This window comes from Herpailurus yagouaroundi, unplaced genomic scaffold (assembly GCF_014898765.1).
Source record: "Herpailurus yagouaroundi ecotype Mexico unplaced genomic scaffold, PumYag 160, whole genome shotgun sequence".
In the NCBI taxonomy this organism is placed as follows: Eukaryota; Metazoa; Chordata; class Mammalia; order Carnivora; family Felidae; genus Herpailurus; species Herpailurus yagouaroundi.
Genome location: NW_024412401.1, coordinates 6173218 through 6187634, shown reverse-complemented (window position 1 = coordinate 6187634; position 14417 = coordinate 6173218). Strand labels below are relative to the sequence as shown.

The 14417-nt window shown below is 42.2% G+C and overlaps 1 protein-coding gene and 1 long non-coding RNA gene across 8 annotated transcripts in view; one reads left to right on the top strand and one right to left on the bottom strand.

Annotated features, from left to right (window-relative positions):
• Positions 1 to 6119, bottom strand: part of ADAMTSL1 (ADAMTS like 1) — an 885520-nt gene extending 879401 nt beyond the window's left edge. For 2 of the 7 annotated variants that reach the window (XM_040481337.1, XM_040481338.1), the window contains exon 1: positions 5849 to 6112. In XM_040481337.1, coding sequence (XP_040337271.1) covers positions 5849 to 5935 — 87 coding nt within the window. In that variant the 5' untranslated portion in view covers positions 5936 to 6112. Of the gene's footprint in view, positions 1 to 5848 lie in introns of all 7 variants that reach the window. The other 5 variants (XM_040481343.1, XM_040481342.1, XM_040481344.1 and 2 more) reach the window with 5 other exon arrangements.
• Positions 3950 to 8360, top strand: LOC121034499 (uncharacterized). Its single transcript, XR_005792466.1, has 2 exons — positions 3950 to 5511; positions 6392 to 8360. It is a non-coding gene; the product is annotated as an uncharacterized LOC121034499 (long non-coding RNA).
• The last annotated feature ends 6057 nt before the right edge of the window (positions 8361 to 14417 follow it).

Below are 14417 nucleotides of genomic sequence, written 5' to 3'. Positions count from 1 at the left end.
CCATTATCTTTCATGGACATAGATGCAAAAATTTGAATCAAAATTTCGTAAACTGAATCTAACAATATTTTTAAAAAGTATAATGTATTAGTCACCTAGTGAGTTTATCCCAGGAATGCAAGGTGGTTAACATTTTAAAAATCAGCGTAATTTATCATATTAACAAACAAGAAAGGAAAATTCATGTGCTCAATAGATGAAGAAAAAGCATTTGACAAAATCTATCATTGATTTCTAATAAAAACTCTCAACAAAGAAAGAATAAAAAGAACTTCCTTGGGGCACCTGGGTGACTCAGTGGGTTAAGAGGCCGACTCTGGCTCAGGTCATGATCTCACAGTTCACAGATGTGAGCCCCGCGTCAGGCTCTGTGCTGACAGCTGGGGGTCTGGAGCCTGCTTCAGATTCTGTGTCTCCCTCTCTCTCTCTCTGCCCCTCCCTTGCTCATGCTCTATCTCTCTCTCAAAAATGAATAAACTTTAAAAAAAAATTTTTTTTAAATAACTTCCTCAATCTGATAAAGAGCATCTACAAAAAAACTTACACCTAACATCATGATTAATGGTAAAACACTGAATTATTTTTCCCCAAGATAAGGCAAAAGCAATCAGTATTTTAATCAGTGTTATTAAATAAGAAATTTAAAATATCAGATAGGTAAGGAAGAACAGTCTTCATTTTCATGACATGATCATATGTGTAAAAAAAACCTGATGGGATATAACAAAAAGCTACTGTAACAAGCCACTTTGCTAATGTTGCAGAATATGCAAAATTCAATTATTTTCATATTCTTACAAAGAATTATCACATGCAATTTTTAAAAAACAGTGCCTCTTAAAAGAGCACCAAAAATGTGAACTATTTAGTATAATCTGATAAAAATATCCAAGACCTGTACACAGAAAACTACCAGATATTGCTGAGAGAAATTAAAGACCTAAATAGAGAGGGATCATAAATTCAATATTGTTAACAGGCTAATTCTCTGAAAATAGATCGATAGCTTAGAACACCCCAAGTCAAATCCCTGGATGCATTTTTTAATTGGCAAATTGATTCTAAAATGCATATGGGAGTAGCCAAGGCAACACACTTGAGAATGAAGGACAAAGTTAGAAGAATCACACTTTCTGAGTTCAAGACCAACTGTAAAGCTACAGTACTAAGGGTAGTGTGGCACTGGCATAACAAGAAACATATAGTTCCCCGGAATAGAGTAGAGAATCCAGAAGATAGACCTAATCATGCATGGACAACTGATGTTCCACAGAATTGCAAAGACAATTCAGTGGAGAAAGGAAAGTCTTTTGAAAAAATCATGCTAGAACGATGACATATCCATAGGCAAAAGGAAAAAATGATCTTGTACCACATACAACAACTCAAAGTGGAATACAGACCTAATGTAAAACGTAAAATCACAGAAATTCCAGTAGAAAACCTCTGTGATACTGAGTTAGGCAAATATTTCTTTAAAACGAGCAAACACACAATCTACCAATGAACAATGCAATAATTTCAGTTTCACCAAAATTAAAACTTCTGCCATTCAAAAAACACTGCCAAGAAAGTGAAAAGACAAATCATAGCTTGGGAAAAAATATTTGCAAATGATACATCTGACAAAGAACAATTCTCAAAATTCAGTAAGAAAACAACACATTAAGAAATGGGCAAAATGTTTGAACAGACATTTTGCCAAAGAAAATATTTGGATTTTAAATGAACCCATGAAAAAATACTCATCATCATTTTTCATTAGGGAACTGCAATTTAAACCCGAGCTCCTACTATACCTACTAGCATGACTAAAATAAAAGACTGACCTAACCACATGTCGTCAAGGATGCAGAGAAACTGGAATTCATACATACTGCTAGTAAGAACATAAAATGGTACAACCGTCTGCAAAACTGACATTTTCTTAAAAATTTAAACATACCTACCAATGATTCAGCCATTCCATCTTTAGGTATTTACCTAGGACAGATGAAACCACACAGCCAAAAACTGAAACATTGTCCAACTGTAGATGTAAGCTGATGGACAATGAAATGTGATATATGCATACGACATACTACTACTCTGGAACAAATTATTGATATGTGTTACAGCATGGATAATTTCAAAATAATTAGGCTGAGCGAAAAAAAAGGCCAGATTAAAAAAAGTAAGGGAGAAGGGTACCTATTATAAGATTACATTTGCATAAAATTCCAGAAAATACAAATTAATCTATATTAACACAAAGCAGATCGCATTTTGCCTGGTGATGTTGGGTTTGAGGAAGGATGGCAGGGAGGGATTCCTAAGGTCATAAGGACACCGGGGTGATGGTGTCATGGGTGTATACATACGTCAAAACTTAAAATTGCATACTTTCTGTATGTGCAGTTTCTTGAATGTCAGTTATAACTCAAAATAGTACAAAACAAACAACAAAAAAAGCTGCTTTGGGGCCATGAGATCTGACATTAGGAGAAAGAGCAGAACAAGAATTTGTCACGTTTTCTTAAAACCCTTAGTCATTTTTTTAACCATGCAGAATCATCATGGTAAAAATGAAAATAAAAAATAAAACAAGAGCAAGAACATACAAGAGGATAACAAAAGAGAAAGTATTTTCTTTAAGGTCTTTAGTTGAAAAACAGGCACCTATAAAGGCACAAATTCTTTCCAGCCTTCCTGGAACTATTCATTACTAAATTCCTAACAAGGATGCAGTTTAGAATCTCATAGTAAATGAATATATTCCGTTTTAATATTCACATGACGCTATCACTGATAAACCACCAAAAGAACATGGATTGCCACTAAGCGACATTTGTAAGCAACAGCAATGGATTTATGCTGAGCAAGCCATAACCCTCTCCAACAACTTTGTTTATTTTTACAGTGGATTGCTACAGATGGGTGGTAGAAATCATTAAGTAGTTGATAACCCCTACGGGTGTCGACCATTAATTATCTACTTCCCTACCTGGGAGAAATTTAGGCAATGGGATGAATTTGGGTTCAGCCGATGAAATGAAATTGATACCAGTAAAATAATCTGTTTTACAAGAGCCCAGAGTGAGCTACCTTCCAAATGCACAGGAAAAGAAAAGAAACTTACAAGTTAGGAGAGTAATTCGGTCAGAACAGAAGCAAAGGGAAATAACCCCTGAAAGGAGAAATTCAGTGAGGAAAAAGGAGAAATGCTGGTGTTTCAAATAATCTGATTTGCATTCAGATTGTTCTTTAGACTTTTGGAAAATATGGCTCAGGTGTAATTCAGTTTAGGAAGCCAGAAGCTCTTGAACACAGATCCTCCTTCTAGAGGGCTATAAGATACTCAAAGAGGTCTGATAACTCTGATAGTGATGCTTTCATGTACTGAGAGCTTTGATTTAATAACAGTTTAACAAATGTATACATTCCAAACAATATTCAAATCATTTGGCACTGGCTGTGGTTTATAGAATGACTTCTTGGTATTAAATAACCTCAAGTTTCTGGTCTTAATTCACTGATTAGATATAATGCCCTTGTGTTTAAGCGAGGAGCTTAAGGGATGTTGCAAGATGAACTGCTTCTGTCACCTAAGTTAACCCTAAAGCATATTCCATTCCACCAGGATACGGAATCCAGCTACCACTTTAAACTCTCTTCTCTCCCTTCTCTGACAAGTTTAGTCAGGCTTCTCACATGTGGAGAGCAGCCCTGCCGAATGGAACAAGAAAAACTCACTTGGAATTAAACAACAAACCACTTCCAACACAAAAGGCGCAAATCTGCTTTTATCATCTGTATCCAGAAGAAAGTAGGTTGAGAAGCAGAGCAAGGAAGAACAGGTACATAATGCTAGGAGAAATCAGTTCGTCCTGAATATCACCAGGCACTGAATGAAGAAGTAGAACACACACACATATGTGAGCCCCGCCCCCTCCCCCCCCACCCAAATCCTACAGTGTGCATCTTAGCATCTTCATTACATCTTTGCTTGGTTCATATATTATCAGATACTTTACCAAAAGCTCAAGGAAAGGTAGAATTCCTGCCCCTGCCATTATTTAGAAATAAGACAGAAGGCATTCCGTCTTGATTTGGCTTATGTGTCAACCTGCCTGGTGTTGCTGAAGCTGGTAGTACCTTGGGGAACATAGACCAACACCCTCATTTTGCAGATGAGGAAATGACACAGGGAAGCAGCCAGGACTGGATGTTATAAGTTAAGACTTTCTCCGTAGGCTGTCTCGTAGGCCCTTGACTGTTCTTTACTCCTTTGAATTTCCTTTCGACGTCCTGATTCTTTAAGAACAGGTCACTGGAAGGCAGGTCATTTTTACACAGGAGTTTTCAACCCAGCTGCACCATGGTATCACCTGGGAGCTTTATAAATTCTGATGCTGGGGCTTCACACCTCCTGCCCCAAAGGATTCTGATGCAATCCAGCTGGGGTGTGGCCCTAGCACCAGGAGTTTCAAGAGCTCCCTTGGGCAATCCTGACGTGCAGCCACCTCTGAGAAGCTTTGCCGTGAAGCAAAGCATACTGGGAATGAAACTTGCTAATAATTAAGACGATCTTTTGCAATAGTTTTTCATCCGCCAATCTGAGCAGGTGTTTCTTGTTGAAAACTTCTACCTCTTATTAGAGTGTACCCTGCTCCTCAGGTTCTAGCCAGCTCTGGGCCCTTCCTCACCACCGTTCTGGGGCCTTGCTCAGCCTCTAAAAGCGCACCGCTGCACGCAAAATGACCACAAAAATAGAGACCTGAAAACAAGTTTCAAAACGTTAAGTAAAAGCGAGGGAAGGAAATCCCCCGATTTGGACAAGTCTTCCATAAGCAAAACAGAGGAAAGGGAGGCTATCTGGCGATAATTCCGGCCAAGAGTATTTGGGCATTTTCCCAGAATTACCCAAGTAATCCCGTGAAAAGCGAGTCTATGTAGGCTACATTATGCACAAACTGCCTAAACCGTGAGTTTTAATCAAAAGTTACCTGACTCTGGAAAGCGTTAAAGGCAAAGACACCACAAGCATCATAGATTCGACTAGCCCCTGGCCCCTTCCCTAAGCATCTCCCTCCAGGGTCTTGCAGTAAGAAACCACAACCAAGCAGACAGTGAATTCAACACTCCCCCAGGGCTCTTCTGCTCTGCCTCGGGACCTGAGACGCCCACTCAGGAGAACGCCCCATTTCCTGCACCCTTCCAGCTCAAGAAAAAAAAAAAAACCCTAGGAGCGTTCTGAGGGGGCGTGGTGAGGACGAGTCCCAGTGCGCCGTCCAGAACCACCTTTTCTCCACCGCAGAGGTTCCGGGAACCCCCCGGTCCTGTATCTGCACACCTTACAACGCCCCGCCCCCGACACTCGGACGCAGGTGGCCCCAGGACAAGGATGTCAGAACTTCCCTAGGTCCCGGAAAGGACGGAAGTGAGGAGGAGTGTCCCAACCCGCGAGCCTTCCCCTCGCCGCCGCAGCCGCCGCCAGGAAGAAAGGTCTCCGCCGAGGACAGCCCGGAAGAGGTGCGGGGTCGCGGACTCCCTGAAAGTGGGCCGCACCCGGGCTCTGGCGCCGTCTCCTCCCCGCGACTCTCCCCAGCTGGAGGCCCGTCCCTGGCGCGGGCGGGACGCCGGGACCGGCCCCAGGAGGGTAGGCTGAGGCTCAGCGCAGAATTTGACCCCGGCAGCCCTGAGCTCGCCACGCGGGGCCGCCTTAGCCCCAACCCTGTGCCACCTGTCCTCGCTAGGGTGGCAGCGCAGCCCCAGGACAGGCCCCAGGATGAAGCGCTCCCCGCTCTCGCCGACTAGAAGAGAAGTCCTAGGAGGGGGGGAGCGACGCCAGACGCGCAGACCGCCTCACCTGTCCGGCGACGTAGAGCAGGCACCAGGTGCCGCCAAAGATGCGAACCAGGAGCCTCGTGCGCCAGGGCGCAGCCAGCCTTGCCATGGTCCCCAAGCGGGGAGGGAGGGGGTTCCGGGCGAGACCCCTCCCTAGAAGCGGTAGCCGCCTCCCGCGCTGGCTGCAGGGCTCGGCCGCGGCCGCAGCAGCCGGCGGGCGGACTGAAGCGTGCGCCTGCGGGGCAGGGCTGCGCCGGGTTCTGCCGCGCGTCCTCTGAGCCGCCCTGCGGCTGCGGAGCCGGGCTGCTTTGAATGGGAGCGCGTGCGCTGGGGGTGGGGGCGTTATTTGTGAATGTGCTGCTTGTCTTGGCTCGGGATGGTTCGCGCTCCAACTCCCCCCCCCCCCCCAGCACCCCCTCCGGCTCCTGCTCCTCCCCTCCTGTGTCAGCCCAGCAAAGGCGGGGAGCGCAGACACCCAGCCGCCCCGGCAGCGACTGCGGTGCGCCTTTCGGGAAACCGGAGCAGGGCTAAGCGCTGGCTTCTATTTATTTATTCTTTTTTAAAGGGAGGGTCTCGCACTGCACACCTTGGACGCGTTTGGAATTCGACCCTGCCTGCCCTGGGAGAATTCGGGATGAGAAGGAAAGGCTCTCCCTGGACGCTGTCGCTTTCCCCGGAACGAGTCGTCAGGGCCGTTCCCTGCGCTCTTTCCCTGGGACTTGGCGCGCCGCAGCCGCTCTGGGAACCTCGCAAGGCCCTCCAGGGACCAGGGAAGAGGGGCGGTGATTAAGGAACTCTACCCCACACAGAGCGCAGATCTGAACGTAACGGTTTGTTGTCCGCGGAGACCCATCCTCTGGGTACGAAGAGATTATCCCAAGGAGTTACTGTTTTCCAACCTGAGACTGGGGAAAGAGGACTTTGCTCGAGAGCGGCGGGGATCCACGACAGCTGGGTTGGGACGCAGTCTACCAAGAGCCAGCGTTACCCATAAGGAGCCCAAGAAAATGGGTTCCGTGAATCTGACTTCACTTGTCTTCTTGTGTCAGTGGTTTTCTGAGGCAAGCCAGAGCTCTCCCTTGTCCAGTGTGGGCCGTGTTCTTATGAATTAGACTTGAGGCTGTCAGGCTTTCTCTGTAACAGAAAACAAACTTTGTGCCCCCCTTGGAGTTCTTTGCCATTGGGACCCAGGTTCATTTCTTCCTGAAAACCTGGCGCTCCAGAGCCAGTCTCCCAAAGCACATTTATGAGAAAGTAAATCCCCCCACCCTTCTCCCAACCGTCTTGCAGGCCACTCCACCCCTCTAGAACCTTGGCAGTGAAGCTAACAGAGGCGGGGAGCTGGCCCCACTTCAGTAAACTCTAGGATAAGAGGATTCAGCGCAGCGCACGTGAAACAACTTTTGTGAAGTTCCCACGTGCGCGCTTTGGGATGAACCCAGCCCAAAATGAAGACGCCGCCATACTCCCTAGCAACCATTCATTCAATGCACATATTAAAGCCAAGCGCTGTGCTTAAGCGTTGTAGCCCATCAGCGACCTACACAGATTTGGATCTTGCCCATTTTAATTGCATAAACAGACAGGATGCAAACTGCTGACCACGGGAGACATAGGGCAGAAATGCCTATAGGAAGTGAATGTTTAAATGTGCCAGCATGAGCATTTGTGTCCACAAATAGAGTGATTTTGTTCTCTTATATAGTCAAGGAGCTGCTTCTCAGAATCCATCTATTTACTCAATATGTGTGTATTTGAGTTCTCAAGGTATGAAAGAAAATCAGAGTGGAAAAAGAGGGGGAAAATCCCTCTTTGAACTTAGAATCCCAGAAAGTCAAAGCTTGGAGTTCAAAACCTTGAAATTTGTTTTAAGGGCTGTAGGCCAGGTTTTCAACTTCAATTGGTAGAGAGGAATGGATAAGATATTGAAAAACAAAACACCAAACATAAAAAGGAACAGGAACGTGTTCTGTGGAGGATTGCAAATGGCTTGTGGCTTGTCTTACCAGGGCCCTTGAGCCACAGGTTAGGCAGAAAAAGGCAAGGCTTTGCTTGGTGGGGTGGTAGTCCTAACATGGTGGGCTGTGAGAAGGTAAAACGCCAGACTGGAAGGAAAAAGGGAACCCACATTAGTGTGCCAGGCAACATTAACTGAGTTAAATCTTTTTTTTTTTAAGCCCTCAAGATAGGTGCATATGAGAATATGCATATGGAATATGAGAATCCAAAAACTCAATGGCCATATATATTGGAGCCAGACCTGGAGAGGCATACAGTAACAGAATTTTCAACATTGAAAGGGGATTATAGCCCAACTACATACTCCAAATACCAAAGAGGTTGGCCATCCAGTTCAATAGGCACGTTTTTATTTTTAAATAGGTGAAGAAATTAAGGCCCAGGAAAATGAAGGGATTTGTCCAATGTCTCACACTTAAGAGGTCTATGAATTTATTCCCAGTTCAACGTGGTAAAAAAAAAGGGGGGGGGGGAGAGAGCCTTTATTCCTTGAACAATGAGGTAACAGAAGGAAACCAAAATTTAAATTAATGGGACAGTTAAGGATAAGGTAAAAAGAGGGTAGTAAGTCCAAAAGGAGGAAGACCAACTAAAGATGCTGCCATAAACCACCAATGAGGTGATAAAGGCTTCCATTACTAGAGATGTACTCCAGCTATCAGAGAACAAAGCTGGTGCTTGGAAAGCCACACAAGAGAAGGAAAGTATCATCTATTCTATATGAGGAGACGGCACTTCCTTAGAGCACCTCCTCCATACCAGAGGCTCAACCCCAGTTCCTTGACACTGAGTCAAATGTTAAAAAATAGTCTTGTTTGGTGATTGTCCATCATTTGCTTACAAATCTATAGATTGTCAGGGCACCTGGGTGGCTCAGTTGAGCGTCCAACTTCTGTTCAGGTCACAATCTCACAGTTCATGAGTTTGAACCCTGCATCAGGCTCGCCACTGTCACCGCAGAGCCTGCTTTAGATCGTCTGTCCCCATTGCTCTCTGACCGTCCCCTGTTTGCTCTCACTCTCTCTCTCAAAAGTAAATAATAATAAAACATTTTTAAAAATCTATAGATTCTTAAATTACTTTCCAACCAATATCACTGATAGTATAAGAAATAACTGGGTGAAAGAGGAGTATTCTCATTATCCACTGAAGATCAAGTTTCCTTGATACTGCATAAAACATAGGGAGGATGCTTTAAAACAGATGTCTTCACTTAACATCTTAATGACCTCACTGTAACAAAAGGACTAAGAGCTGTCACATTCCTCAGGTCTTAGAATCCACACAGGGTATCCAGGGTATCTGAAGACCCCAGCCACTATGATGGCTCTTTGTCTCACCCTAGCCCCAGTCTTGCCAGAGCCTCTGCTCTGGGCCACAAGCCTTCTCATCTGGCACTTGCCACAAGAGATGTGTTTTGGGTTCACCGGTCAGACTTCTCAAAGAATCATTCCACTAGAACACTAGAATACGTGATTCTGAGACTGTAGTCTACCTGTTGATCTCAGGTAGACTTCTACTCCAGAAGTCTATTCCACTGACTGCTTACTATGTCCCACTTCCTTCTTCAGCCCTCTCTTTTTTTCCTGTCTCTTTTTGTCCAGCATACTTTTTTCCCCAGGACGCATCATTTCCAGAACACTTTCCAGTACCCTCCACTCCCTTGGTTTTTTCTTCACATCTCAATTCAAAACAAACTCAGTGATCTGCTTTCTCAGCACCTTGACCTACAGGGGCACATGAGAGCCACAGAATAGGAAAGATAAGTGGCACCAGGGCATCATCTGACCAACCTCAGTGGGCTCAACACGGCCCATCCATCCTCCTGGACCACCCACTCTGGCACCATCCTGCCCCTTACAATGACTGTTTCAAACTCTCTCCTGTCTCCAAACCTCCAACCAATTCCTCCTTCACCTCTCTCCCTTTCAACAGATATGCAGAGCTCCAGCTTCTCAGAGAGGAGACAATCAGATGGGAACAACTTCTAATTTTACTCTTTTCCACCAAATTTACTTATATCCATAACTATCTTCTTCACCTCTGTTTTCTTTCTAAGGCCAATCCCTCTACAATGCTCTGGGTCTACTCTCCCCTTACCTTCAACTAGTACAGAAACAGTACAGATTTTCCCTAATTTTCTGTGGTATATTCAACAATGTACTGAAAATTGCATCCTATCTTTAAATAGGATATTTGTCACGTATAACAAAAAATATATTCACTCTCCAACCACCCCACATATTTTCTCCATGATGATACCTATTAAAGGTTTCGTGTATACCGTGTATTGCCTTCTTTCCTTTCTATTTAATCCCCAAACCATTCCAGTCAAAATTCGGCCACCATCTCTATACAGATATAGAAACTGCTCCAGTCACCACTTACTCCCATGAGGTCATATCCAAAGAACATTGGTTGGTCCTCTTCCCACTTGTCCTCACAAAACCATGAGTCATGGTCAATCATTCTTTCCTTCTTGGCTGTTCCTCAGATATTGGCATACTACTCCTAAGAACATATATTTCGTAGGGGCTATCCCTTCCCCTCCCCGACCCTGTATCTAGTTACCTTAATACTAAACCCCTCCCACATATGGGTTGGATTACTTATTTATATGTACTCATATATCTATATTCCTTTCCCTTAGAGAGTTTACTCTAATTTGTAATTATACTTTTAGTAGTGTGATTAATTGACCACAATGTGTCTTTCCCTTCCCACTAGGTTGTAAATTCTATAGGCGCAGTTTACCATGCCATTACAGTGCCTCCCAGTCCAAATCCCTAGAATGTCATATTTGACACAAATCAAAATTAAATTAATAAATGGATGAATTCATATTTCACATCTTTCAGTGACCTGACCTGAAATGTAATCATGAAGTAAGACACAAACTGCAAGTTTCTTGAGAAGAGACATTATATGCTCTTGACCTTTATCCTAGTACCTACAAAAGTCCTAGGAACATAATAGGTAAGAAAGAGAGAGACAGACAGAGAGAGACAGAGACAAAGACAGGAAGACAGAAAGAAAGACAGAAAGAAAAAAGCCTGGCTGACTAAGAGAATGGACAGAATCCACTAACAGAATGAGAAACTGCCGAATCAGGTAAATTTCTAGGCAAACTCCAAATAAAAATCCACAGGCCATACATTCTTAAATAGATCAAACTTTCAAACTACACTTTATTCTTCCAAAAAATATAAATAAAGTTTGGTACAGAGCCAATTATGTTTCTGATCATCACCTTGAAGTTTTCCCCAATAAGGAGAAAAGAAAAAGTAAATAATTTAAATAGTAGATATAGAATATCCACCAGAACACAAATTACATTTTTTACTAAATACTTAGAAGCAGGAGGAAGGGGGAGGTGCACATTCTATTACCCAGAGTTAAGATTTATCTAAATTATTTCTAGTTAATATATCGCATACATTATAAAATATTCAGCAAGAAAGGAATTTTCTAATAACTGGCTCAAATCCTGCTTCATTCCCCTCTTGTTCTTTAACTAGCTGGAAATGCCCTTCTTGTCAGTCTTTATTTGCCTCGGTAGACAAGCAAAACACAGAGCAAAGCTGTTCAGTCAAGCAAAGTGTTCATTTTTGACAAGTTGAATGTCACACACTTTGTTCAAAGAAAATATACATACCTGAATTATACAGTTAAAAGTCTCCTCACTTGAGTGAAAGCTGTTTCAACAATATTCCAGTCCATAGAGACATGTGGCTTCAACTATTACAAACTGTTAAATTATGTGCATAATAAAAAAATGATAGAAAACATAAAGTAGTATGTTTATCTCTCACAGAAATGACTCAAAACCATATTTCAAGAAAGTAAACACTGGAAACCAGCAGTTTTACGTATTCTCTGCCCTAACTTAATCTCTATTCTAATTTTGTCTTTTACGTGAACATACAGTTTTTTCTTCCTTTTTAGCTACTGTATTTGTGGATTTTTAAATTAAAAGCATAAAGATTAGTTGAAGCCAGATAAACATGGTTATGTGAATTAACATCCAGATCAAAATATTTTAAATTACCTCTGCTGCCTTCGAAGGGGAAAACACAGCATCCCATGAGGGTTATAACTTATCAGCCGACTTATCTTTCTGTTCTGTAACACTAAGTTACTGAGGAGTGTTTGAGGTTGCAGGGACTTCCTGGCATCTGTCTAAACTGCATTCATGATAGTGTGTTAGTAATGCGCATACTTAATCTCTTGATGTTGGCTTGCGGGAGTCTCAAATATAAAATGTGACAGCATTTGTTTTTCTTACCACATAAAAAAATGACATCACAATCTGTTAAGAGGTTAAACCATATATTATGGCTTCATTTCAGAGTCACTGTTTGCGTCATATGACTGCCCAACAGGGGCCGAATCTAACACACTTAACATTCCTAAGGCTAGTAACATATAGCCTCTGGGTGAGGCCCATTGGGTGTGGTTTTATCGCGCAGAAAATCTTATATAATAACAGCCTTTTCAAAAAATGGTCATTCTTTCTCCATGTGTTGAAGAATTTGTCCAAATAATACAGCAAAGGACAACCGAGGTTATAGAGGAATCAAAAAATTACATTTGGAAGCTGACATTTATTCTGTTCATCTTCTCTGGAGACCTCAGAAACTGTTTACCTGAACTTGGCAACAATTTTCCATAATTCACTCGATCCGTCAACAGTAATATTCAGTTTCCATTTTTGGCTAGCCATTATGACAATATGTAAAAGTAGTAAGAGATATAATCCCTGTGCTTTCAGAAGTCACAATTAAGTTTCACACAATACATTTATAAAAGAAATGTGTATCCCCCAAATATTTGTTCTTCATTATTTCAGAGGCCCGTCGAAAGCATGGTATTCTGTTGCAGCCATTTTTGTATCCTCAGCAACTACCACACAGCACAGCCTCAAAAGTTTGCTAAACTGCATTGAACGCTTATTCTAATGCAAACCACATCAATGAGAACCGTGAGGAACAAACAGGAATTCTGTATTTTGCCCTAGCTTCATAAAGCCCCCGTCAGATTGTGTCAGTGATCAGAAACCTATTTCTCTCAAATGCCGATATGGCAAGCTCCAAAGTATAAACTATTAGACAGAAAGTACTAGTGGATCAGTTGATAGTTCTCAGTCAGCGAATTCAACATTGTATTAGAAAGGTTTGTTCTCGTATGAAAGAATACCATTTTAGGGGACCCTGGGTGGCTTAGTCAGTTAAGTGTCTGACTTGAGCTCAGGTCATGATTTCCAGTTCGTGAGTTTGAGCCCCGAATCGGGCTCTCTGCTGCCAGCACAGACCTCACTTCAGATCCTCGGTCTCCCTCTCTCTCTGCCCCTCCTCCCCTGCTCTCTCTCTCTCTTTCTCTCAAAAATAAATAAGCATTAAAAAAAAAAAAAAGAACAAGAGCACCATTTTAAAATCTGAGTATTTTGTATGCTTTGGAATGTCTTGCTTCATTACAACATCACCCAGCACCATAGCTGTTCATGTTCTTTCTGCCCCCAGGTGCACTTCGCATACTAGAGAGCTGGTGGATGAAGTAAAATACTTATTCCAAACTCAGCATCTGAAATTTCTTGATGGTGTCACATGACCTCTAAAATAAGTCCCAGGAGTTGGGTTCCCATGTCATAAAATCACTTTACCCAAAGCAACAAAAGCAAAATATAGTAAAACCTTGGTTTACAAGCATAATTCATTCCAGAAACATGCTTGTAATCCAAAGCACTTGTGTATCAAAGCAAATTTCAAGAACCATTGGCTCAGTGGTGATCACGTGACATTTGGTATCACGTCCTACTTATATGGCAAGATATCACTCATTTATCAAGTTAAAATTTATTAGAAATGTTTGCTTGTCTTGCGGAACACTCGCAGAATAAGTTACTCGCAACCCAAGGTTTTACTGTACTGTCATCTATGTACCTAAGCATTTTCAGTTGTTGCCTATGACTGGATATCAAGGGTTTCTGCTTATTATAACCACCTTTTCTTTTCTATCTGAAATTAGTGCTCAAACAAAAGGAAAATGGACCTCTTTCTTTTGAACTAAGTTATTATTCTGTTTCCCTAGAGGTATCAATAAAAGGCAACTGTGTTAAGTCCCACCTCTGTTTGGTTTATTCTGAAAGAAATATCAGTGTATATATGGACACAATCCCCTTCAGTTTTGCTAGAAAAAAACAATCAAAAAATCAACAGTCTCTGGATGGTTCAAAAAAAAAAAAATCACACAATGAGAAAAATACATGGGAACACATGATTTTGTTTGCTTTTCATTGACAACCTTGTAAAACTAATCCCTTATAGAATCGTAATTAAAACAAATTGCAATATGAAACAGAATTTGAAAGCAATTGCTACTTTTGACCCCCAGTTAATGTCTGATATATTTTTACCTGTTCTACTGCTTTATGTATTCTTATGTTGTCCTTCCTATTCTAAGATGCAAGTACCAATGATGTCATTACATGCTGGGAAGGGGAACATAAAGTTTGAAGCAGGACATAGGTTTTTTTCTGAATTGGATACACTGGCCAAAAAAGAAAAAAAAAAAAA